Genomic DNA, 25,451 nt, shown 5'->3' on the forward strand with positions numbered 1-25,451 from the left:
CTGAGATACTGAATTTAGGGTTTTCATTAGTTGTCAGTTATAATCATCAAAATTAAAAGAAATAAACACTTGAAATATATCAGTCTGTGTGGAATGAATGTATACATTATACAAGTTTCACTTCTTGAATGGAATTAGTGAAATAAATCAACTTTTTGAAGATATTCTAATTATATGACCAGCACCTGTATATTAACTCACCTACAGTAGGTGAACCAAGCTGAGCCAAATCCCTTAATCAAGAACACTGAGTGCTTCTATTACACAGCACAGTACCGGCCCTGTTGGACAAAGATGGCTACCAGACCTAGACAAAACCACCTCACCCACAAGGGATATGGCCGAACGCCAAAGGTGGCCAACAGCTGATCAGCTGTTACCTCTCTGAACAGACAAAACAAAACAGTGTAAATGAGAATCTTGAGGTTGTAAAACCTAACAAAACTGTTCTGAGAAGACCAGCCTGCTGCCAGACAGATTTCCTTAAAGGGGTCCTATTATGCTTTTTCACTTTTTGAATTTTAGTCAGTGTGTGTGTGTATGTTTGGTCACAAAAAAAATCTACAAAGTCCACTCCAAAGGGAAATATTTTGTTTTCCCTTTTCAAGAACTACAACAAACAGCTCCTTTGGACTACAGGACTACAGCGATCTTGCAGGCGGACAATAGGAACCAACACTACTGTAGCATCAATTATACCTTAATATATCCTTAACGATAATGAAGCAGACGGAACTTGCTGCTTTGGCTAGGGGCGTGGCAGTACTGAAACACCATCTAAGCTGTTTGCCAATCAGCAGTGGGACAGCTAACCAATCACAACACATTTCGTTTTTATATGTATTTGTAAGTTATATAAAAAATAATGCTTTTTTCGAACCGCCAAGAATGAGAGAAAGTTCTAGTACACCCCAAAAACAAAATCCAGACTTTGTAAAAGAGCATAATAGGACCCCTTTAATTAACATTACTTTAGCCCAAACCCATGAAGAAGCCACACTCCTAGTAGAGTGAATGAATGAATTTCAAAGGGGCATGTCTCATTTTGAAGCTTAAGCATTTGAAGCTTAAACAGTTTCAAAACCAGTAGCCCTTTATTGCTGGCTCCAAAACAGATAAACAGCTGTTCGGACAGCCTAAACTGGCTAGATCTGTCCAGATAAATGCATAAGGCACGAACAGGGCATAAAAAATGAGGTGTAGATTCCACATCCATGTCTAGTTGATCACACAGTCATCTCTCCAAAATTCCCAGACAGTAGGGCTACGTGAAATTGTCGAAATATCGCAAACATATATATCGCTATATACATATTGCAACAACATGCAATATCTGAGTTTTTTTAAAAATGGGCTACTTCAAAACATTGGGAAAAGTCAAGTTTTAGGTTGATGCAAATAGCAGAGAATAGACTGGATACGTGACTGTTACTTACATGACTTGCTTGATGTTAAAACGAATCAAGTGCAATAAGTTGCAGAAAACAACTCCTTGTGGTCTTGCACTGTCTACTGTCTGACACACACCTGAAGCGCATGCACAAGCCACCTCTCAGACAGTGTGTGATCCCTTCAGTTTTATTTTGTGCCTTATTATACTCTGTGTCAAATACACACACAGTTATGTCAAAATGCCTGTCTTGAAGAGTAACAGTCAGTTATGTCTTAAAAGAACGTGAACAGTTGGGTAAAAATTCGGAGCAATAGGATCCCAGCAGCCTAAGACAATAAATTTACAGCTGTCTGTCAAACAACAAAAGAAAACGAGAAAATCACACACTGCTCTTGAATGAAAAACCTTTGTAGCTTTATTATGAATCAATTTAATTGATGTGATGACTATGCAGTGTTTTAGTTTTACATTTGATTATTCAGTTTCTGTATTGTTCCTTACTTGAATGATACTGTTAAATATGTAATGTAGGCCTAAGCACTCTTTAATTCATTGGTGTCTTTGTTTTATTGTATTTGTCCTATTGTTTGAAGATCTTATTTTTAATAACAAAGATAAATTAAAATAACAAAAAGAACTAATTGTCCAGCCCTAGTTTTGTCAGGCGTTGTGATCGGGAAGGAGGAGTTGGGATGAGGAAGTCATAAACACGCACTTTATTAAAATAATCCAAACAAGGGAATCAGGAACGAACAGGAACAGCAGGGAAACCACACGCTAACACAACGAAAACAACATTAAATGACATTAAGAACAGACAAAGACCAAGGTAATGAATCAAACTTATATAACCAGGTTAATGAGACAAGGACAGGTGAAAGTGATTAAATAATGAAGTCATAAGAAACAGAACAGGAAAGACCAAATAAGGAGACATGAGGGAAAAACCAACGAAACAGTCCACAGGGGTGTGACAAGTTTCAGGTGTTTTTATTTAACTGGATGTTCATGATGTTACGTTTTAGGTTAATATATATATATATATATATATATATATATATAACAATTATATTATATATAACAATTTATATATACATATATATAAATAACAATTTAATGTATATATAGACTAAATGTGAACATGCATTAATTCATCTCTCTCACAAAAAAGAGATTCAGTATTCCTCAAAATGAATAAAAACAGTGAAATGCAAACTCAGGATATGATGCAACAATGCAATAATTAAATATGTTAAATAAAACAAATATCCTTCATGTATTTAATCTCATTTTATTAACCAGTGTCTTTATCTTCATGATTAAGTTTATTCTCTTGAATTTGTTATTTTGAGATTATGTTTGTTTGGGTTTAACTTTGAAAAGCTATAGGCGATCCATCATTGTTGTGTTTTATTGTCTTCGTCTATGATTGTATATTGCTTGATTCATTGTTTGAACTCCATAATGTTAAATGTATGTAAGTTATTGTTTATTCTTTATTGTCTTAGATACCATAACATATTGTTTGATTCCCATGCAACCATGGTTTGATTCACATGTTGCTATCCGATGTACTCTGAAAACAAAAGACCCTGACTTTAGAACTATTCTATGTGCTTTAATGGACTCACCATATTCCTGAACCACATTGCTCTTCCAATATTCGAGAGTGTTCCAGAGAGAGAGAGAAACATGTTTTAAAATGTATTTGTAGACAATGTTCTTAGCTAATGAACAATGTAAGGGGAGACTTTTCAGAAAATATACAAAAAAATACACTCTTGTTTGACTTAAAGTGTTCCTATTTTATTGTAATAGTTCTGTTCTCTCTATAAAAGAACCATTACAATAAAATAGGAACACTGTGTTCAAACAAGAGTGTTATGAGAAAGATTTATATATTGTTGATTTAATAGATGAAGCTGGTCAATTTATTCAGTATAATTCATTGGAGAAATTTGCGATTAATTTTTTTCTTTTAGAGAGTTTAATAGTGTGTAGAGCCAATATTTATTAATAATAAGTTAATAATAATTGAGTAAATATACTTAAAATGAGGGAATGAGTTAGTAAGTTGTGCTCACAATTAAAACGAGAAAAAACGTGAAACTAGAGAACAAATTATGTCATGTGCATTATTTTTTTTATTTTTTTTCTCACTGCATGTTATGTGTGGGGCTCCATGTTTGGACATGCTGTAATAAATGATCTGTGGGATATTTTGAGCTGAAACTTCAAAGGCACATTCTGGGGACGCCAGAGATTTATATACATCTTCTTAAAAATTGAATAATGGGTCCCCTTTAAAATTAATATAAAAATTATTTATCCATACAATACTTATCCAAAGATAATCAACACCTTGGTGAATTATATAAAGCCATGTTTGAGTTTCTTTTCTTCTAAGATTTTGCATGTACATTTTTCCTCTTGCAAATGCCTTTAGATGTTTGAAGATTATTCTTTTGTTTTACAACTTATAGAAATTAACTAAATAACTAAATCTTATGCATACAAGAAAATGTAAGACACACACAAACTTTTGGTCATGTTTTTAGACCATCAAATGAGCCAGACTGCCACTGATGCCCCATCAAAAAACATCTTTCAAAAATAAAATTACACTGGCCATGTCTGTGGTCTAGATCTCAGTAATGCCCTGCTGGACCATATAATTTTAATCTGGTTATAAAATATAAATTTAGTATTTGTTAAATAAATACATAAATAGGACCAATTTTAGACTTGTTGATTCAGCATAAACATAGGTTAGTCAGGTATTTTTTTATTTCTGTTCTGCTTCAAGAAAGTTATAGTAACAATTATTTAAAATTCTTTCAAAATTTGATTGTTAAATGGTTTAGACAGAATTTTTTTTTTTAAAAGACCATTTTGGCCTTTTACCATTATAAATGTAGCTTCATACAATGGATATGAAAGTAAGGAGAGTACAAAAATATATTTAGACCATTTTAGACTGTGTAAAGACTGCATGTGATATTGTGTTTTATAACTGAATATATCACAAACTGCGTACATTTTGAGTCAACAAAAATTCTGTTAATATCTAAAAGGTCCATATAGTTTCAACATTACTTGTGTATTCATTTGTGATTTGCTAATTCTTACAAATATTAAAGTTAAATCATCTTAACATCTTAACTAACATAAAAATGAAATCAATATTTTGAGTTACAGGCATGTAGTAATATATTGTTAAAAGTATGTTTCTTATGTTTTACCTCTAACAGACTAATATAAAGAAAGCCCTACTTAAAAAAAAAGTCAATATACACTTAATAATTTGCAAGTTCATCATAATTTGGTAATGTATGTGGAAACATCTTAAACTGATGTTTCCTGAATTTGTGACATGCGATATTCCTTAGCAGCCTTTTTCATATTTTTGTCTGGCTTCAAGTCTGTTCTTCGTAGAAAAGATTTTGTCAGTGGATCTTTACTTCCATGCCTAAAATCATAATACAAGTCAAAAATGTAAAATAAAAACAATTCTGAAACATTTTTCTCCACACAATGGGCCTCATTCATAAAACACTAGCAGAATGATTTTTGTGTGTGTAAATTGTTCATAAAGCCGTTTTGGTGTAAACTTTCTAATTCATGAAAACATTCATATTTTAAAAATGTTATCTGCTACAGAAAAAAAAATGTAGGGTAGACCGGGTATGGTTGGTACACTTTTTGCTTTTTCCATTACCACACCAAAACTAGGGAGTGAAAAGAAGTGATTTTCATATGACATTTCCTTTACTTGTCTATTAAAATATTAATAATTTTTAACATCCATAAGTAGGACATTTACGAAGCATTTGTGAATCCGGATGACAGTTTTTGGGAAGTTCTGTTTCCTGCACAAATTACTCAGAATTTACTCATATATTTACGCATGTTTCATGAATGAGGCCCATTGTCTTTCACTGGTGTTACACTATTTCCCAACATAATACTTACATTTTAAGGTGAGCCTCAATAGCACGGCGTTCATACACCATTCCAGCTTTTGTTTTCACTGGATCAACAAACAACTTCTTTGACAGAGGGCAAATGAGGTAAGGAGGGATCATAGTCTTAGATAGTTCTGGACCTACATATTTCTAGAAAGAAAGAAAACAAAAGAAATTGAAAAAAAAAAAAAAAAAAAAAAATATATATATATATATATATATAAGATGTACAGAAATATATAAATATATATATATTTAAACATCCATTTCTGTCTATAAATAAAGGAACTTCTTAATTATTACTGTTAATAATATTAATAATTCTTAATAATAATTAATATTAATAAGTCTTTATAGGCATTTGATAAAACTTTGAGTAGTTTGAATTTGTTGACTTAAAACTGACCAAATGTATATTTGTATATATGTGTTATCTTCATGGAATTACAGTTTTTTTTTTTTTTTTACCTTTTCCAACTCATCCAGAGAGGAATTTGCATATTTTTCTGTGTTTTTCTTGGCTTCTTCCTCATATTTGTGTTTGCTGGACTGGAATTCTTCTGCCAAAATGCTTAGCAAATAGTGAACTCAGTTAGTATCAATGATATTAAAAAACTCAGTATTGAACTTGATTAAAAAAAAAAATTGCTCTTAATTTTATTTTTCTATGAAGAACACTAATACGAACACCAGTATTTCTGAATACATTTATTGATGCATTAAACTATCTACACAGGTTGATTTCTGTATATATGTGAATGGGTTTGTTGCATGCAAATCCATGGTTGATGTGCACATTTGTGAATCTGTTGCTTGCATGTGTGGGAGGGTATGATAGGTACTGATTTCAATCAATTTGTTTCTCATCCAGTCCATTTCTAGGTTTAGGACAACTTTTAAGGTTGGGACAGACAAGTACAAATCAGACTGTTACACCTGGATAATTTCACCACTACATGTTTACTGTTATCTGGATTATTTTAGATTTCTTTTTAGATTTTTGGCAGAAATTTCTGTACATCCCTAAAACCTTAACTTAAATGAAGAAAGTTGGTTGTGATGACCTGTCAGACACTGGCTGCATGTATTCACTGGCTGCATGTGTCATTAACAATGTTACCAGTGTAGACTGGAACTCCCCCAAAATTCACAGAAAATTGCTTTATTAAACAAAAGCTAAATAATGTGTTTAAAAATCTTTACCATCTACAAACTCGCAATTGTGTCTAGCCTATATTCTGTTTACCTGTCCAAAGGATCACTCGGTTCAGGTGCAATCAAGAGCCCAAACACTGCATCCAGAATTTCTCTCATGGTGATTTGGGATGAGTAATTTCGATCAAATATGTTGTGACATATTCTTCCCTCACTGTTCACATTGCAATGGTACACCTTTATAAATAATTAAGGTACTGTAATAAAAAGTAAAGGTGGGTGTGGGTGGTGGGGAGCGATTTGGCGGGTTGTCAAGCAATTTATTTTATTTATATTTTAAGCTTAAATGAACATTTTAATTTTGTGGTGGTGACACTGGGTGAATGTCATCTATAATCTAACTGCTGAAAGAAGACCATCCAGGTCTTGTATTTATCAAGTGAGGTTCAGATGTTAGAAAAAGGATACAGGGGTGAAGAATCTCATAAGAGGTGGTTTCACAGGATACTCAGGACCAAATTCACAATACAGCTCAAAGACTCCATGTTCATAAGGGGTTTCAGGAGGACCTTTCATAAGAATCTTCCAAAAGGCTGAGGAGCAGAAATTGTATTGTATTATACAACAGCATACTGGCATTACAGTACAGGTATATGAATATTTGGTTGCCGGTTGAAAGTTGTATCTTTGATTTGCTTCAAAATCCATTTTTTTTTATTACAGACCTTGTTTACTGTAGGCAGATCATTTTAATTGGTAACCATAATGCCCACATTACCTGTCATTGTAAATGCATTTGCAAATGGTGTTAAATGGTTTTTCCCCTGTAAAATGCTGTTAAATGAAGTTAAAACACTAATTTTATATAAAAGTATTGTGTTAATGTGCAGTAAAACCAGGTATTATTTGTTCTCCATGTTTAAATGATGCATAATCACAACCTCAGATGGCATTACTAAGGTAAGTAATATGCACCTTTATGGGTTAATAAGGTACAGAGATGTAACTTTTGAAAGTTTTTGAGAGTGTATACAACAAGAGACACAACAAATGTTTTTGAGGATAAAATAACCATATTTTAAAGTTTGTAAAGTTAATTACATTAAATATTTGAAATATAATGTTTATGACTGATCACTATATAAATTTCATGCTAGTGTGGTACAGTGTATGTCAGACAATCTTGCATTTGTACTGAAGCAATGAATAAAACAATACAATGAATAAACAATAAAACAGTGATGGTACCATGAGGGCTGTATGGTAAAAAGGCATTAAAAAAATAAATAAATAAATAAAAAGAAAGAAAGAAAAGCAATTTGGGGAATGAAAGCAACAAAACAAAACTTGTTCAAGAGTGATATCTGATTCAGTCTGTATTTGCTTATTCATTTGACATTACATAATATAACAATAAGTGGTGGTACCATAGTGATGAGGTGTAGTTTCTCAGAGGATGGTGCAGTAGTCTTGCAGGGCTGAATTATTTCATTTCTGTAATTAATATTAATCTGAAACAGCATTATCCATTAATACTTACTAAAATCAGACTCTGATGGCAGCACTGTGCAGAAAGGGTGAGGGTCACAGTGAAGATTTTTTAGCTCTTCCAAAATTCTTTTGTCCTTCTCCATGAAGTGCCCTGTCTTGGATTCCATGATTCTCTTTTTCAAAGCACTGCAAGGAATTGTGTATACATCACTCTTATATTTACAAGTCTACAATATTGATAAATATCTGTGTTGCTACCCTATTTCAATTTTATTAGACTCAAGTGTAAAGATCAAGATCAAGCTGTACATCAGTGTCAGTATAGCACTGCTGAAACAATTCATTAAATTAATTCATTAAATCATTTAATTTAAAAAAATACAAATAAAATTTTAGCTATAGTTTAATAAATATAATGCCTCTTGCTGGAAACTGAATACTACATAATACCATACATATTTTGAATCTTTTTTTGAAACAATTTCAAATCACAAATACTGTCATTTCACATTAGAAAAATATATTCTCCAACAACAAACTGCAATTTTGTACTTTGATGTACAGGCCTAGTACATTTTAATTAAGTGTTAAATGTTTGCACTTACTTCTCTGTCATTGTCACTTTGTTGTGTATCCGTGCAGGTAGTTTCACCTCTGGTTTGACATCGTAGCCACAGGTATCAAAAATGTTTAGGTCACTCTGTCAAATGTAAAAGTGTAAAAACAATCAGTTATAAACTTAAAATTCCACTGTCTTTTCATAATCAATGTGAAAGAAATGTGAGCTATCCTATATGCTATACCACATGATTAATTGATGATATGTCATATTTTTTCTTTTCCTTCCTTAGTTCCATTGACAAGACTGTTTCCATCTCGAAGAGTTGCAAGGCTACTTTGCTTGTCTCAGGCTTAAAACAGCAACCGCCTCAAAATAAAGAATTCATCAGTAATAATTAGCTAATGAAAACAATATGGAGCTCAGTTTTTAAAAAGCCTCAAATGAAAAGAGTTACCTGTAACATTGCTGATCCCATGCAACACAGTATTGTCTACTTTACCAATTAGCACAGCATCAACAACAATTTTTGAATCCATCAACTTGACTGCAGTGACAGCTGGATCAGATTTTGACCTGTTTTTGTTAGAATGAAATCATATTGTCATAAATGAGGTCAAAGAGGGCTGAGAACTCAAATGCAGACTAAATCAAAAATGTCATTAAGTTTAAAATATAGCAAATCCTCTGAACTCAAATAAGTTTAGTCAACTTGTAATGTTAAGTTGTACTAAGTAACAACTTAAAAGATATTTGTGTTTGCTAAACTTCACAGATGGGTAAGTAACCCAGCTGCCTTAAAATTTAAAGTTGAATCAACTCAAGTATCTAAGTTGTCACTTAGATACTTGTATTATTTAACATTTCAAGTTGACTGAACTTAAAATTTTAAGGCAGCCAGGTAACAAATTATTTTAAGTTGACTCAACAAATTGTTTTTTTACAGTGTAAGCAGAGTGGCTGGATATTTGTTAGGGTAGCTGAACCAAAGCTGCAGATAAGGCAGGCTCGCCAGGCCAAAATCTAGCAAAGAGCCAGCATCCAGAGACCACCAAAACAGAGCAAATAGGAAGATTAAATAAAGGGAGAAAAAAAGAGGGCATGTGAGGCAAATGAATGAATAGGTAAGTGAGATAGTGGAGCAAGGAACTGAGACAAGATATTAAAACACAGTAAACCAAACATATACAAAGCTGCATCCAAAATCAAATACTTCTCTACTATGTAAGCTGTGTCCCAATTCAAAGGTTGTATCTTTCAAAGGACTCAGACTTTAAAGGCTGCATCCTTCGAAAGCCTGTGGAGGTTGAACCAAGCATTGTTAAATGGGATGGTCCATCTTACCGAGGACTATAACAGCCACTGTTGACAAGCGGGCAGTAATGTTTGTACTGGACTTTTTGAAAAGTTTTATTTAACTGTCTAAAAAGACCTGTCTAAATATGTTCACCATCATCCGTTTATGTACATCATATATGTATATTGCATTTGTATCATTGGATGCATTCGATTATTAGAGTAAGTAGAACCCAGTACTTACATTTAAAATTGTAATCCAGCAATTTTTCTCTCAAAAAAAAAATTGTCACCGGTTTACATTGAACTCTGAGGTAGGGTAGGCTGCGAGTCCATCTGTTGTAAACTTCATTGTTGAAGGAAGGGTGCATTTTGAAAGGGTGCATTTGAATGCAGCCTTCAGAGGAAGCAGCCATTGAATTGGAACACAGCAACCAGAGCCGGCCCAAGGCATAAGCGAACTAAGCGGCTGCTTAGGGCCCCATGGCCACCAGGGGGCCCCCAAGAGTACATGAAATGACATCGTTTTTTTTATTTTTATTTTTTATTTATATATGTATAATATTTTAATGGATATCATATTGGTAATGAAATCCATTATTCAATTAAAAAAAACAACAACGCAATATTATTTTAACTGGCTCCTGCAGGATGCATGCACAGTTAGAGTATGACAGCCATACGATGCCTGACAGGTAATTTAAATTAATTGAAGAAGCAGCGTCACTGCAGCAAAACGATTAACAATGTCACAAAAAAGGACATATCTTCCTGGTGCAGAAAAAAGAAAACGGAAGAAATCAGAGGAAGAGAAAAAACAGCAAGATAAAGGTAAATTAAAAAAAAATGAGTATAAACTAAACAAGGCTAAATTGCAAGCTAACGTTAGCTGGCTAGTTAATTAAGCAAACAAGAAAGTTAATGTTTTATTTAACATCCGCAAATTTAAGATTTGCAATATTAATATATTATAATACAACATATTACTTAGGTGGATTAAGATTTAGGTTTTTGCATTCTGTGTAAAAATAACTTTCCTAGATTATATTTTTGTAATAAAAATAAGCTTCTGTTTCATAAACTTGGTGCTAATAATAAAAAATAAGCTTCTGTTTTATAACTTTATAACTGTTTGTATTTGACTAATTTGTAGTTCTTTGGTATTTAGCTTTATATTTTATTATTTATTATATTATTTATTTTATTTGTAGTTGATTGTATTGCACTTTTTACATGTTGCAAAATTTTCTGACCAAAAGTAATTAAAGTGGTTAACGTTAGCCTTCTATTTTATTATTTATTTTATTTGTAGTTGATTGTATTGCACTTTTTACATGTTGCAAAAAATAAATTAAAGTGGTTAAAGTGTTTACAGTAAGAGCATTGTCTACTAGTTTATTTTGCTACTTTTCAGTACACCACATTAAGTATGCCAACTGGTACTGCAAGACTTTGAATGTTAAAGTGCAAATTAACACCTGACTACTCCTGTGGGTTTGCTACTGTTACAATTAAAGATCATAGCAAGGGTAAAAACATTGGTATGATGTAAGCAACACAGCTACAAAAAAATAAAATTTATATTGGGTGTGTTAGATTTATAGTGTGCGAATAATAAAGGATTGACAATAATTAGTCATATTGGTGGCACAGAGGGGCCCCCAAATAAAATTCTGCTTAGGGCCCCCTGAAGGCTTAGGCCGGCCCTGACAGCAACAGTATGTGAAAAAAAACAGTACACCAAAAGAGTAGCTTGTCCAAATTCATAGTATCTTAGGGTCTATTTCTGGCGAGATTCTGAAATGTTTATTCGATGGACACTTAACTATCCCATGAGGTCATGGGAGAGAATTTATGAATGGTAGTGAAACAATGCAGCTGACGCTGGTAGGTCACAGTTTCAACACGGCAGATGTAGTATGTCCGAATTTTATTCATACTACCCATTCATGCTACATAAAAAATGTTTTAACTTTCGCTAAGTAAATTAAAACTCAAATGTAGTGCCTGCTCGATATGTGATTTCAAAAGCACCAGTTCAAAAGACAAGAAACCATGACATAGAACAAACTCCATCTACAGAACAAAACAAGACCCAGACCAAAATGGTTGCATCCAGACATGCTGAACAAGGCCATCCAAGGTGACAGGACTTACGAACTGAACTTGTGCTTTGTTAGTAATCTTAAAATAGCATCTTATTTAGTTTAAATGAAATGTTTATTGTTTTCAGTATATGCTTATTGCATACAGAATCTAATTATAAGTACAAACAGGCACTGAAAAAAAAATGCTTCTTGAATTGCCCCCATGAGAAGCTTAGGTGCCATAGCGAGGTGGTTAACTAAATATTTTAGTAATTATTTAAAGAAAATAATTATTTAAGAATGACTGAAAACGCACCCACAGTCATTTCCATCTGTCAAGCAAATAATGCGACATTTGCAGTCTGGAAATCTCTCTTGGATTTGAAGAAGCTCTTGGCATCCATGATTTAATGCATCATACAATAAAGTCTGTCCTTGTGGCTTAAGTCTATGAATATACTCCTAAACAACAAGAAAAGAATGTTAAGTAAATTCTAAAGTACTGAATTTAATAAACTTTTTTTTTTTTTCAAAAAGTGGGTTTACTGCTGAATAAATAAAAGTTTTGAGCAAAATACTGTAGTTGTTATTACAACATGAATGAAAACCCAGCAGTAGTGTGAATACTATATATACATGACCTGGGATATTTCAAATATAAAATAATTACAGAACAATCATTAAATAAATAAAATGAAAATTTTATTTACCTTAAAGGTTTCCACTGTTTCTGTGAATGTGTGAAGTGTTTTTACCGAAGAGTCAAATTTTACAAGGCAGATAACTTGGTCAAAATTATAAGCCATGCAACGGTTTGAAAAGCTGTCAAATATTTCTTTGATGGCATCAATTCGATTCATTTTGCAGTCTTCATCAAAACATTCCTGACCCATGGAGGAACTTGAATCAAAGAGTACCTTTAAAAAACACTTAAATTCTGTTAACTTGAACATATATTAATAAAAATACCACAGGGGAAATAAACCTAAAAGTCATATGCTATGAATCTCTTAATATATGTCCTAATATTTATATTAGACATTTCTGTACATCAGCATACATACCACAATGGCCTCTTTTGGAGTCTTAGTGACTTTGAAAGTTAGATCATCTCTGACATCTCTCAGCCTAGGGAGTCAAATAAAAATTAAATCATTTAAAGTTTGTAAAGCTTACTTGAAATGTTGTTCTATGATTATATTTACACTCATTAATATAAAGTTTATATTTGGTTTTAATACAAATTTCTTGGTGCAGCTTTTTTTGTACAGCAAAGTCATGGTTAAAATAATAATAATAAATATTGCTGCAAGCAGCAATTGCGGGGCCAAGCACTAAAGAGGCAGAATGAGGAGCTAAGCAAGGCAAGGAGCAACAGACTGACTACAACGAGTAATTAAGTTGAAATGTCTGAAAAATCATAAATACAACCAATAATACTATAATTTAATGTAGGTTTTGTACATTTTGACCAATAGGTGGTGCTGTTTTCAAATTGATGTGATGTGTTCTGTGTGTTGTGACAATGACACACACAAAGTTTGACCAGTTTCATTATGTCAAAGCTTTCCAAAGTTATTAGCATTTTTCAAAGTCATTTTGGCATCGTGCCTCAAATGTGTAGTGGTGCTGTATGAAAACGGTTTTGTCTATCGACCCGAAATCCATAACTTTGAGTCAGCAACTCTGAGTTCAAAAAAGTAGGTTTTGTACATTAATCAAAATGGCGGAAAGGAAGTTTGGCCAGCTGTGGTATAATTGGTATGTATGTTGTCGGCTTGACTCAAGGAATATTCTGAGACCAGTCTTACGGTCTCGGACTAACAGTCTAGGAGGAGTTCAAAAAAGTATGTTTTGTACATGAATCAAAATGGCGGACAGGAAGTTTGGCCAATATTGGCATAAGTGGTATCAATGTTCTCAGCTTGACCCACGGAATCAATTGAGATCACTTTCATTACAATAGGCTAATGTAAGCAGAAGTTATTAACATTTTTGTTCATTTCTTTATAACTTTTGACCACAAGGTGGCGCTGCCCCCAAACTTTTTGAGTACTGTCAGGGCATGGTGCCGAAGACACATACCGAGTTTCGTAACAATACATCAAAGCGTTCGTAAAATATAGCATTTTTGGACAAAATTCAATATGGCCGACACCAAAAATGGCTGACATGAGAAAATTTAGTATGGTTGGACTGGGCATGATGCACAGAATCTAAAGAGACCAGTTTTGTGATTTTTGGCTAAACCATTAAGAAGTTATAAGCAAAAAAAAGCATTTTTTGTATCTCCTGACCACTAGGTGGCACTGCACTGAAACACTGCAGGTAGCCTCAGGTCTTGCTTGCTATTACACACACCAAGTTTGGTGTCAATTCGCCAAATCGTTGCAGAGATATAATCTCATATCCATTTTTGCGTGCTTTTCGCTGAATTCATTTGCGTGTTATTCGAGAGCGGTTTGAGTAATCAACTTGAATTCCATAACTTTTTGCCAGCATGGTCTCAAGATGATCTGAGCTAATTTTGGTGAAAATCAGACAAACCGTCTAGGACGAGTTCGAAAAAGTAGGTTTTACGAATAAAAATTTATAGAAAAAAAACTGAATTTTGATTCTGTGCCTTACGGTTCAAAAGTTATTAGCATAAACATGAGTGAAACTTTGGACAAGTGGTGGCGCTAGAGAGTTTGAGTCAGAGCCTCCAAATTTGGTATGGTTAATAATGAGACTGTCCTCTATGAGTGTGCCAAATTTTATAACTTTCCCACAAGCAGTTCTATGGGCTGCCATAGACTCAAGAGCGGAAGAAACAGAAGAATAATAATTCTAAGAACGCCAACGGATTACCTTCAGTGCTTGGCCCCTAATAAATATTTACATAATATATCTAAGTAGGTAGCCTAATAAGTAATGGAATAAAGATACATTTGAATATGGATGGGCAATATGACCAGAATTTTATTTTACACCAAAGATGTGCATTTTACATCATTTTGTTTGTATTTGACTGTTCAAAGGCCAGCTTTTCACACTAGGAAACAGGAGAACAATTTTATGTAGGAGGTGGGAAAATCCAAATTTCAAGTTATCTAGAATGCAGCAGTGTTAAAAGTCCTTAAAGATGGCTGAATTTGTGATCTCATTAGCTGACAGATGGCTTTCTAAGTGCATACCTTGAGTGTGGGTCAGTTAGAGCAAGCATAGTTATTTATCAAGGCTTATTGCAACAATCAATGTCAGTGCTTTATTGTCTCAACTATGCATGTTTCTTTATAGCTCTAAGTCAATTACTTTAAGCAGCCCTGTGCTGCATATATTTATAATATGATATCAGCTACAAAAAATAGCAAGTCTCTACCTATAGACACTTTAATGTTGCCATGATATATAACATAATACCACCCTACATTAGGAAAGTAACTGATAGCTGTTGGTTATGTTATGGTAATTATTTAGACATTAAAAGCATATAATATATATTTGTATATAAGATTGACAATAAACTTTTCATTTCAAAAATATAACAGAATATGACATTCGAGTGGATAATTGATGTTGAAAAGACATCAAATTTATCAAAACTAAAATAAAAACAGGTCAAATATGAAAACAAAATGGCGTCAAAAATTTGACATGACCTTGATTTGATTTAAACTGAATGTCAAACATATTGGCCTACATATACATTGAACTCATTTCAGTTTGAGATTAAGAAGAAATTGCCATTCAAACTGAATTTAAAATGATGTTACAGCATCTTGATCAGGTCTTGACTAATATTTGACATCAAATTGATATCAAGGTGCCCACTGGTATGGCTGAAATGAGGCATTTCCATAACATTTACTAGAATCATGAGCAAAGAACACTTACGTATTAGCCAGTACATCTACATTCACTGCAACACTTTTTCCAGCAAGAGGGTCAAAAACGACAATGTTTTGAGGAGTCATTTTGTTTTTTTCCATGTACATGCCAAGTTTTTCTGTAACAGTACAATATTTGTTAATAGTCCTGTGAGTAATACTAGTGAGGATCAACTAGTGATGTAGTGTAAAATTATATCAATTTTAACACTAGACAACATAATAATCACAATTTGTCACATAATTTACCATGACTGAGAAGGACTAGACGTGGTCCTTCAATTCCAACAGCCTTTAGTTGGAGTGGTGGCATTATAACCAAATGAGAATAATTTTCCACTTCCGCTTTCATTTGGGAAAATGTTTTCTCTGAATTGATGTTAAAACTAAAAGAGCACATTATCATCAGGATTAGCATTATAGATAAATCATTTATATGATTACAATGGGAGAAAAAGATCCACCTAAACACATTAATTACCAACAAAATAATGGGATAAATCAAGTTAAATTTTTGCTCTTAAGGTAACAATTACAGTTTATCACTTTTTACAGTGTTGATAAAGTATTTTGTTTTATTAGATGTGGCTCATTGAAAGCATCCTTACTTACATATTTTGTACCCAAAAAACAAACAAATAAAAGAATACAAAAAAATAAAATAAAAAAAACATACCAATACAAAATTCAAAGTTGCACTTACAATATGGAGCACTTGTCTAAGCCAAGGCCAATTGTAAGATGACATTTTCATCTCATAATTGTTTTGCTTATACTATTGCTTAGGTTTAGGTTAAGGTTTAGTATGTTATTTTTAAATGCAACAGCACTAACTTTTTAGCACCAATCACTGGACATTTCATTTGCAAACTGCAGTGATATATGTGCAAAAACCAATGTAATAAAACACTGCCACATGCACATTTATTTTGGAGAAGAGAGGCACAATCTATATCATACTTTGTACAATGTTAATTATAACACTGTACAAAAAATGAGAACACTTTTAAAGAAAAGAACCAATGAAAAGATAGATACTGCTGGAATCTGAAAGTTTATCATACCTGGATTTAGGTGTAGTACCATCATAGCCAATCCAACAAAGGTAGTAATCCATGAATGGAGGAAGACTGAGCAAAATCTTTTCAACATTAGTAGCTTTTTTGATTGATGTCTCTGTAAGGTTCAACTCACTGCAGTTGGGGATTTTTCCACCCTCTTAAAAAATATAAGAAAAAAATAAATTTATAAAACGGATGTATTTTATTTTTGTCTGGCAACAAAATTTGAATTTAGCTTGTTTTAAATATTTTGTTTATTTAAAATTAACATATGTTTGGACATGACAAACACACTGTTGTTTATAGACATAACAGACTGTTATTTACTAAACATACACACGGTTTTTGCCTTCTAGACAGGCAGATAGCAAACAAGCACAATCAATTTAAATAACATAAACTGTTTAAAAAAATACCTCTAATTATATCCAGCACATACATCCTTTCAAAAACTTCAGGCACACCTGGTACATACACAGGCTCAGAAAAACGCTGATTTGTTGACTGAGCCTTCATGGAAATTGAAGCATAGTTTTCATGCTCAGCACTTTCATTCTGTGGGTATAAATACTTTAAACAATCACTGAATAATTTGGAGAAGCTGTTAGCTGTCATTTTTTGTTAAAGTATTGGTATGAATCTGAGCAAATGCTAGTGTTAGACATCAGCTGGGTTGAATACATGTTGGACACATCCTGAGGCCCTGTGCTGCTAGCCCTCTGGGGGGCCCTTAGGCTAGCCCTAAGTGGGCCCGTAAAGAGCCAGTGCAGGCTTGTTTGCAGGGATAAAAACAACATTTATTTATTTATTGTACACACCATCTGTGATTGCCAAATCACAAATCTCTGACACTTTTATAAATGTGCATTATATAATGCAGTTATACCTTTGCTTGAGACAGGAGGTAGGCCCAGCAAACTGGGGCATACTCAAAAACATCAATGTCCTCAATTATCCTGTCACCAGATTTTTTGTAAGGCTGGGTAACAACTCCCTGAAGAGATAGTAAAGTCCTTCAACAATGGCAATCTGAAAGAATACACAATACAAAATTAGCATTATCTATCTATTTTATCTGCATATGCAACATGAAGTGCATGCAACATGATACATATATGTGTATGTACAGGTGTATCTCAAAAAACTAGAATTTCATGAAAAAGTTCATTTTTTATTGTAACTTATTTCAAAAAGTAAAATATATAAATATAATAATAAATATGTATATTCTAGATTCATTACATGTAAAGTAAAACATTTCAACAGTTTTTTTGTTTTAATTTTGATGATTAGAGCTTACAGCTCATAAAAGTCTAAAATCCAGTATTTCAAAATATTAAAATATTTACATTTGAGTTTCATTAAATGTCCATCCCTACAGTATAAATTCCGGATCTCTTGTTCTTTGTAACCACAATAATGGGGAAGACTGCTGACTTGGCAATGGTCCAGAAGACAATAGGTGACACCATCAACACAGAAGAGTAAGTCACAGAAGGTCATTACTGAAAGGGGTGGCTGTTCACAGAGTGCTGTATCAAAGCATATTAAACATTAAGTTGACTGGAAGGAAGAAAATGTGTGGGAAAAGGTGCACAAGCAACAGGGATGACCGCAAGCTTGAGAAAACTGTCAAGTAAAGCCGATTCAAACACTTGGGAGAGCTTCACAAGGAGTGGAATGAAGTTGGAGTCAGTGCATCAAGAGTCACCATGCTCAAACGTCTTCAGGAAAGGGCTACCAAGACACTTTTGAAACAGAAACACCATCAAAGCATCTTACCATGGGCTAAGGAGAAAAAGAACTGGACTGTTGCTCAGTGGTCCAAAGTCCTCTTTTCAAATAAAAGTAAATTTTGTATTTATGTTGAAATCATGAAAGTCTGGAAGAAGGCAGGCATAGAATCCAAGCTGCTTGAAGTCCAGTGTGAAGTTTCTGAAGTCAGTGATGATTTGGGGTGCCGTGACATCTGCTGGTGCTGGTCCATTGTGTTTTATCAAATGCAAAGTCAATTCAGCCATCAGCCAGGAGGTTTTGAAGCACTTTATGCTTCCATCTACTGACAAGCTTTATGGAGATGCTGATTTCCTTTTCCAGCAGGACTTTAGCACCTGCCCACAGTGCAAAAACCACTTCCATGTGGTTTGATGACCATGATATTACTGTGCTTGATTGGCCAGTTTCACTTTTTGAAATAAGTAACTTTTTCATGATATTCTAATTTTTTGAGATACACCCGTATGTGTATCTGTATATATAGGTAGCCATTTGGTTTTGTCCAGGATTTGATCATTATTACTGACTAATTTGTTCCTGGCATGTTATATGCTTTGTTCTCAACAAATCTTTTAACCCTAGCTGATGCAGTGTAGAATCTTAGCACTGTCATCCAAGAATATGTACATGGATACGTCTTCCAACATGGCTAATTAAAAAATAATAATCTAAGCACTGCATCTTGCAGGGTTATTGCCAAAAATACAGCATACCACGATTAACATATTAATCACTGCAATAATGCATATTGCAATAGCATATTAAAATGTTATGCTATTTAAGAGCAAAATAAATTTACCTTCTGGATCCGTGTGCCAGTCATGTTTTGGCAAATAGTCTGGTACAAGCTCTGGGCTAAGGCATTGCATCCACTGATTTTTCGAATGTATGCGTTCACTTTCTTGAACCCCTCTCCTGCATTTTTACATCTCTAGATATTCAGAATAAAAAATAATTTGAGCAAAATGACAATAAAAAGGTTATTATTCTTCATGTAAGGACATTATTTTAATATTAAAAGAGGATAATGATGAGAAAACAGAAAATTACAATGGCATTCAAGGTTGAGAAAAAGACACTGAGGCCTTTCTCTGTTTGTTTCACAGACGGTGTGATATCACTTAGGCAGAATTCTGTAATTTCTGCTTGGTAATCATGAAATGAAGATAGAGAGAAATGCAGCTCTGTGTCTTCTTTAATCCCAAGATCAAATAATGGTTCACTGACATTCCAGTCATAGTCTCTAAAAAAGAACAACATTAAAAACTGATCAAGTTCAACCACAGTTTAACCAAGTTGACACAGCTATCATTTCTCAGAGGTGTTATACTAGTTTGAAATTATGCTGTATATCTAATGTTGTACAATAAATTAAAATAATTACTTCAAGTAAAGAACATGTGGTGGTATTTCACTCTCCTTTGAAAGCCGTCCTCTCAGCTGAATCAACGTGTCTTGTTTCAAGTCCACTTGGATTTCATATCTGCCCTGTTTGAAAAAAAAAAAAAAATTTTACATTATTGTCTTCTTACATTATTAATGTCTGTATTTATTATATGAAATTTTTAATGTATTATATGTTGTGGCCCATATTAAAGACATAGAATTGTAAAGTTACAAGTTTAAATTTTAAGTTTACAATTTTAACACCACAATTAAATAAATTACAAAAGAAGCTTGTATACACAGAGATGACATTTAACCAATTCATTTCTTAAGTGCATGGATGGTTTGGGAAATGGTTAATGGTTTCTTTTTAACAAAAACATTTTTGGCTTGATACTTTTAGCATCACGTGACAGAAAACAGTGTCTGGGCCTTCATTTCTTATGTCGTTTTGCTGGGGGTTGCTGGGAGACTCTCTTAAATTTTCTTTTGGTGTAAATATGGCATAGAGTTCACTTCCATTTTCAATATGCCTGTCTTTCAGGGACCCTGTGAGAATGGACAAAAAAACTGTGAAAACAATCACTGAGTAACAGCATCATTAGACAGTAATAATGATTTTAAATTATTCTACTTTTCCTAAATAGATGAAAAAAAAACAAAACTTGCAAAACATTGTAAATTTGAATCAGATTAAGACTACTTTGCTAATTGTGACAAATATCATATAAAATTACATTGCTGACTAACAAAAGTTTTAGTTGTAAAACAGAAAAATGCTTAGAATGTGAAAACTAACATGTATTGAAAAATGGATCATCTGTTAAAGGCATTCCTTCAGCAGTGAACAGACACACAGTCATTTGGTTACTAAGGTTCTCCATGATGCTGATTTTCAGAATAAGATCTTCTACCGTGTTTTGTGGGTCCATATCTGTGCAAAATACACATAAATATTATATAAATAACTTATAAATTTTATAAATTTTGGAAAAATCACAAACAAATCATTATTCTTATTTAAGATTAGACTTACCAAGTATTTCTCTGCGCTCTGGACATTTTGGAAATGAATAATACAGGCCATATGCCTGCAGTGATTTTGTCAATGTATTTTGGACAGGACCTGCACCAAGTCTCTGAATCTCATCTTTCATGTTTTTATATTTATTCTTCTGAACCTTGGTAAATCCTTTGCACAATGACAATTATTACAACACATTAATGTTCTATTTTTGCAAGAAAGAAGAGATAATAAATGTTTTCAGAAAAATCTCTTCACAAAACTTACTCATGTTGTCCAAGTCTTCATCAGTTACACCATCAATAAAATCCTGAACGCTCTCAATCCCAAGTTGAACAAACTGGTTATAGAACCCTTGTAGTTTGTTTCTTTCTAAAATTTTGTAGATTTTTTCCATCTGAAAAACATGTTGTTATATGACATTTATATGTGCATTTTCACTTATTTACGTAAGGAATAATTGACGTCGGTCCTTTGATGTTTTAGAAAATAATGCACATCTATCCATAAGTTTCCGGGGGGCACTACTGTAAAAAAGAACGTGGGTACAACTTCCAGTGAGGTGGCGGACGTAGTATACCGTGTTTTTTGGACCATTGTTTACTTTGTAAAGTTGCACACCTTTATGAGAGATGTCATTACATTCTTATGGACGACATATGCTGTTCGAATTTGTGTCCCACATTATTAGCAAGTTTGGATCGCTAAATCTTGAATGATAGTCAATTAGTGAAATGATATTTGATGCGAGACATCAGAGCTTGTGTTAAAGGGCATGCCAAATTGTTATCGTAGAAATCACTTAAATTAAATCAAATATTCAATCAAATAAATACTTGCCATACGCAATTAACATATAACGTACTGACATTTAATGGCAGTTTAATGGGTAAATTAATTTATCAGAGTCTAAACTTGTGGATAGACCAATTATCGGTTAAGGCTAGAAGGAATACAGCTGTAGCTACTGGGCATGCGCACATCAATCTAATGTTATTTTTGTCACACTGTACAACAATAAAATTGTTGGGGTTGGGGTAGGTGTAGACGTTAAAAAAAAAACAAAAAAAAAAAAACAATCTAATAGGTAGAACAATCTAATAGGTTTTTGGGTGTGTAAATAAATAAATTAATATAAGGCAATCATGTAAAACAAAACATGTCTACATGTAAAATAAAACAGCATTATTTTAGGCTACTACACTGTCAGAAAAAAATGTACAGTTCTGTTGCTGGGGCGGTACCAAAGTGAAAAGATACAAATATGTACTTTTAAAGTACTATTATGTACCTTTAAGGTACCAATATGTACTTTCAAAGTACTAAAATGTCCCTTTAAGGCACAAATATGTACTGCCCTGGTGAAAAAACCAGCATATACTGGTAGGTATGTTTTGATGCTGGTTTAAGCTGGTTTTTGCTGGTCATGTTGCTGCTCAAGGACCAGCTTAAACCAGCATCAAAACCTACCTAACCAGCATTCCAGCATCAAAACATACCTACCAGCATATGCTGTTTTTTTCACCAGGGTGTGTAGGGGTAAGTAAGGTACAAAGATGTACCTTTCACTTTTGTACCTTATTTTTGCTTATTGTTGCTCAGGCATTTTGTCATTTTATTAAATCAAGTGAGTTAGAAGGAATTCAGGTCGAAGGGAGAAGTGTCTTGATAAGTCATTTGGCCGACGATTTTTTTTTAATGCTTGTCAAATTCAGTTATGAAAATTGATAACTGTCATCATCTAATTCGTATTGGTAGCCTATACGATATTTTAATTTAGATATACACAAAGAATTTTGCCTACCTCACTTGCCATCTTGTCACTCGGGGAGAAGAACGATGAGTTATAAACGCCGCCGTAATTGTGAGTTTCTGTTTCTTTTTTTTTTTTTAACTTGTAATTTTTTATTTCTTTTAATGTAACTTTGAAATACAAAAAACAAAGTGGGGGGGGGGGAGTGGGTGAACAGACAGCTCACCAGAGACATCACATTCTTGTATCCTTCTTACAGAATATAGTTATTTTCATAATCGAGGGTTACTCTCCCAACAGCCCCCCTCCCTACACGCACAAAAGGAAAGAGGTATGATAAAAAAATAAATAAAAAATAAATAACTTGAAAGTTATTTCAAGCAGTCAGTTTAAGTCTATACAATTCAGTCCATTCAGCGTATTTACATTAGGTAAATACTTCACATATGGAGCAAGGAAAAAAGGAGTGGGGGGGGCATATTCACTACAAAGCACTTCTATGTACTGTCTATTTTCATGTGTATTAACCATTTTGACCAGTTCTGATAAAATTTACCCATATTTAGTCTTAGTGAAAAGGTAATTTTCTCCATATCAAACATATCCTTTACAATCACTATCCACTCTTCTTTTGTTGGTGGGTTCTCATTCAGCCATTTCTTAGTTATAGCCTTCTTACTAGCAACCAATAACAATCTGAGGAGGTACTTGTCTTGAGAATCTAAATCAGCTGGTATGTTTCCTAAATATATGGTACCAAAGCTATGATCAATCTCAAAACCCAGTATTGATTAAATTTCAGTGATTACCATTAACCAGTAGGATTGAATTGCTGGACAGTTCCAGAATATATGAAAATAATCAGTCATTGTGTTGTTACATTGTCTCCAGCAGAAAGGAGTTTCTGGGTTACCATTCTGCACATCCATCTGTGCAGGTTTAAAGTCTCTATCGTATGCCACCCATCTTAGCAGACATGCTTGCCTCTCCATCTTAAGAGTTTTACATTCTTTAAACCAAATATTAAGAGGGACCAATGTCCAGTTACTTAATTTATTGGAATACATAATCTCAGCATTTTTGTCCCCCAATAAGGAAGGGAGAGGAATGTCTAGCTGGTGAAATTCTAATTCTTTCCATTTTGCATCGTAATCATTAATACACCAACAAACTAGATATTTTAATTGTGCTGCTTTATAATAATCCTCCAAACAGGGAAGAGATAGTCATCCCTTTTCCTTCGGTAATTGTAGCGTTTTAAATCTTACTCTAGGTTTCTGATTTTTCCATATAAAGCTTGAGATCATTTGATTCCAGTCATTAAATTGTTTTTTTGGTATTTCTACAGGTAGTGATTGAAAGAGAAACAATAATCGCGGTAAAACATTCATCCTTATAATTTCTGTTTCAGTTCCTTTGTAATAGAACCATAATTAGTAGTATACATTTTAGTCAAATTCTTTCGTATAATAACCCCCAGATGTGAGTTTCTGTTTCATTTCTCAGAAGAATTACTGATTCTTTTAAAAGGGGGAGCTGGGTGTTTCTCATTTTATAGCCCTATTTGTGCGTTCTTATTTCTTTTCCTCGATCGCTAAGCGTCATCTGTTGTTGAGACTTGGCTATTTAATCAATTCATATGAATAAAGCAAGATACCCTGTTGTAACATATGTGAGATGATAATTTATTTAAACACCAAAGGTAAAATATAATTTCATTATAAATGATTATTATTCTGACAAAGATGTAAAGGAATAGGAGAATTTTTACATGTTGAATTACCCTAAACTGGGACACTGCCATGCAGGACAAAAAAATGTCCAGTGTTTAGCAGGTCCATGACCTACTGAAGTTGCCAAAAGATACAAAAGAAATAATCACCAAAACTATGCCATTCGTTTGTGCTACGTTTGTGCTGATTTGTGCCGCAAAAAGGTACTAATATGTACTGTATGGGGTAGGTAAGGTACAAAGATGTACCTTTTCACTTTTGTACCTTATTTTTGCTTATTGTTGCTCAGGCATTTTGCCATTTTATTAAATCAAGTGAGTTAGAAGGAATTCAGGGGAAGGGAGAAGTGTCTTGATAAGTCATTTGGCCGACGATTTTTTTTTTTAAATGCTTGTCAAATTCAGTCAGCTATCAAAAATTATTTAAATTTTTTTCTAGTAATTTTTTTCTCTAAAGCAAATTATCAGAATTTCAGTTTTAGAATGAGACGGTTTTTTTCTACATTTAAGTTTTTGCTTACAAATTGCTAACTGTCATCATCTAATTCGTATTGGTAGTCTATACGATATTTTAATTAGATATACACAACGAATTTTGCCTACCTCACTTGCCATCTTGTCACTCGGGGAGAAGAACGATGAGCTATGAACGCCGTCGTAATTGTGAGTTTCTGTTTCATTTCTCAGAAGAAATACTGATTCTTTTAGAAGGAGGAGCTGGGTGTTTCTCATTTTATAGCCCTATTTGTGCGTTCTTATTTCTTTTCCTCGATCGCTAAGCGTCATCTGTTGTTGAGACTTGGCTATTTAATCAGTTCATATGAATAAAGCAAGATGCCCTGTTGAAATATGTGAGATGATGATTTATTTAAACTCCAAAGGTAAAATATAATTTTATTATAAA

General features: G+C 33.3%; 2 protein-coding genes across 2 annotated transcripts; both read right to left on the reverse strand.

The window, feature by feature from the left end:
• Positions 1 to 4,276: 4,276 nt before the first annotated feature.
• LOC127170455 (uncharacterized) lies at positions 4,277 to 17,899 on the reverse strand. Its single transcript, XM_051118413.1, has 17 exons — positions 17,763 to 17,899; positions 17,293 to 17,431; positions 16,880 to 17,033; positions 16,065 to 16,201; positions 15,823 to 15,934; positions 13,011 to 13,074; positions 12,657 to 12,863; positions 12,263 to 12,408; positions 9,021 to 9,139; positions 8,808 to 8,932; positions 8,610 to 8,704; positions 8,054 to 8,190; positions 6,982 to 7,106; positions 6,605 to 6,750; positions 5,827 to 5,929; positions 5,366 to 5,508; positions 4,277 to 4,862 (listed from the first exon to the last, which is right to left on the reverse strand). Exons 2-17 carry the CDS (start codon positions 17,390 to 17,392, stop codon positions 4,739 to 4,741), a joined length of 2,037 nt encoding a protein of 678 aa, XP_050974370.1. The 5' UTR covers positions 17,393 to 17,431; positions 17,763 to 17,899; the 3' UTR covers positions 4,277 to 4,738.
• Positions 17,900 to 20,192: 2,293 nt separating this feature from the next.
• On the reverse strand, positions 20,193 to 25,233 carry LOC127170456 (uncharacterized). Its single transcript, XM_051118414.1, has 5 exons — positions 25,151 to 25,233; positions 21,330 to 21,459; positions 21,075 to 21,230; positions 20,838 to 20,972; positions 20,193 to 20,587 (listed from the first exon to the last, which is right to left on the reverse strand). The coding sequence occupies exons 1-5, from the start codon at positions 25,160 to 25,162 to the stop codon at positions 20,409 to 20,411; spliced, it is 612 nt and encodes a 203-aa protein (XP_050974371.1). The 5' UTR covers positions 25,163 to 25,233; the 3' UTR covers positions 20,193 to 20,408.
• Between the last annotated feature and the right edge of the window lie 218 nt (positions 25,234 to 25,451).

The sequence above is a fragment of the Labeo rohita genome, chromosome 9, assembly GCF_022985175.1.
Source record: "Labeo rohita strain BAU-BD-2019 chromosome 9, IGBB_LRoh.1.0, whole genome shotgun sequence".
In the NCBI taxonomy this organism is placed as follows: domain Eukaryota; kingdom Metazoa; phylum Chordata; class Actinopteri; order Cypriniformes; family Cyprinidae; genus Labeo; species Labeo rohita.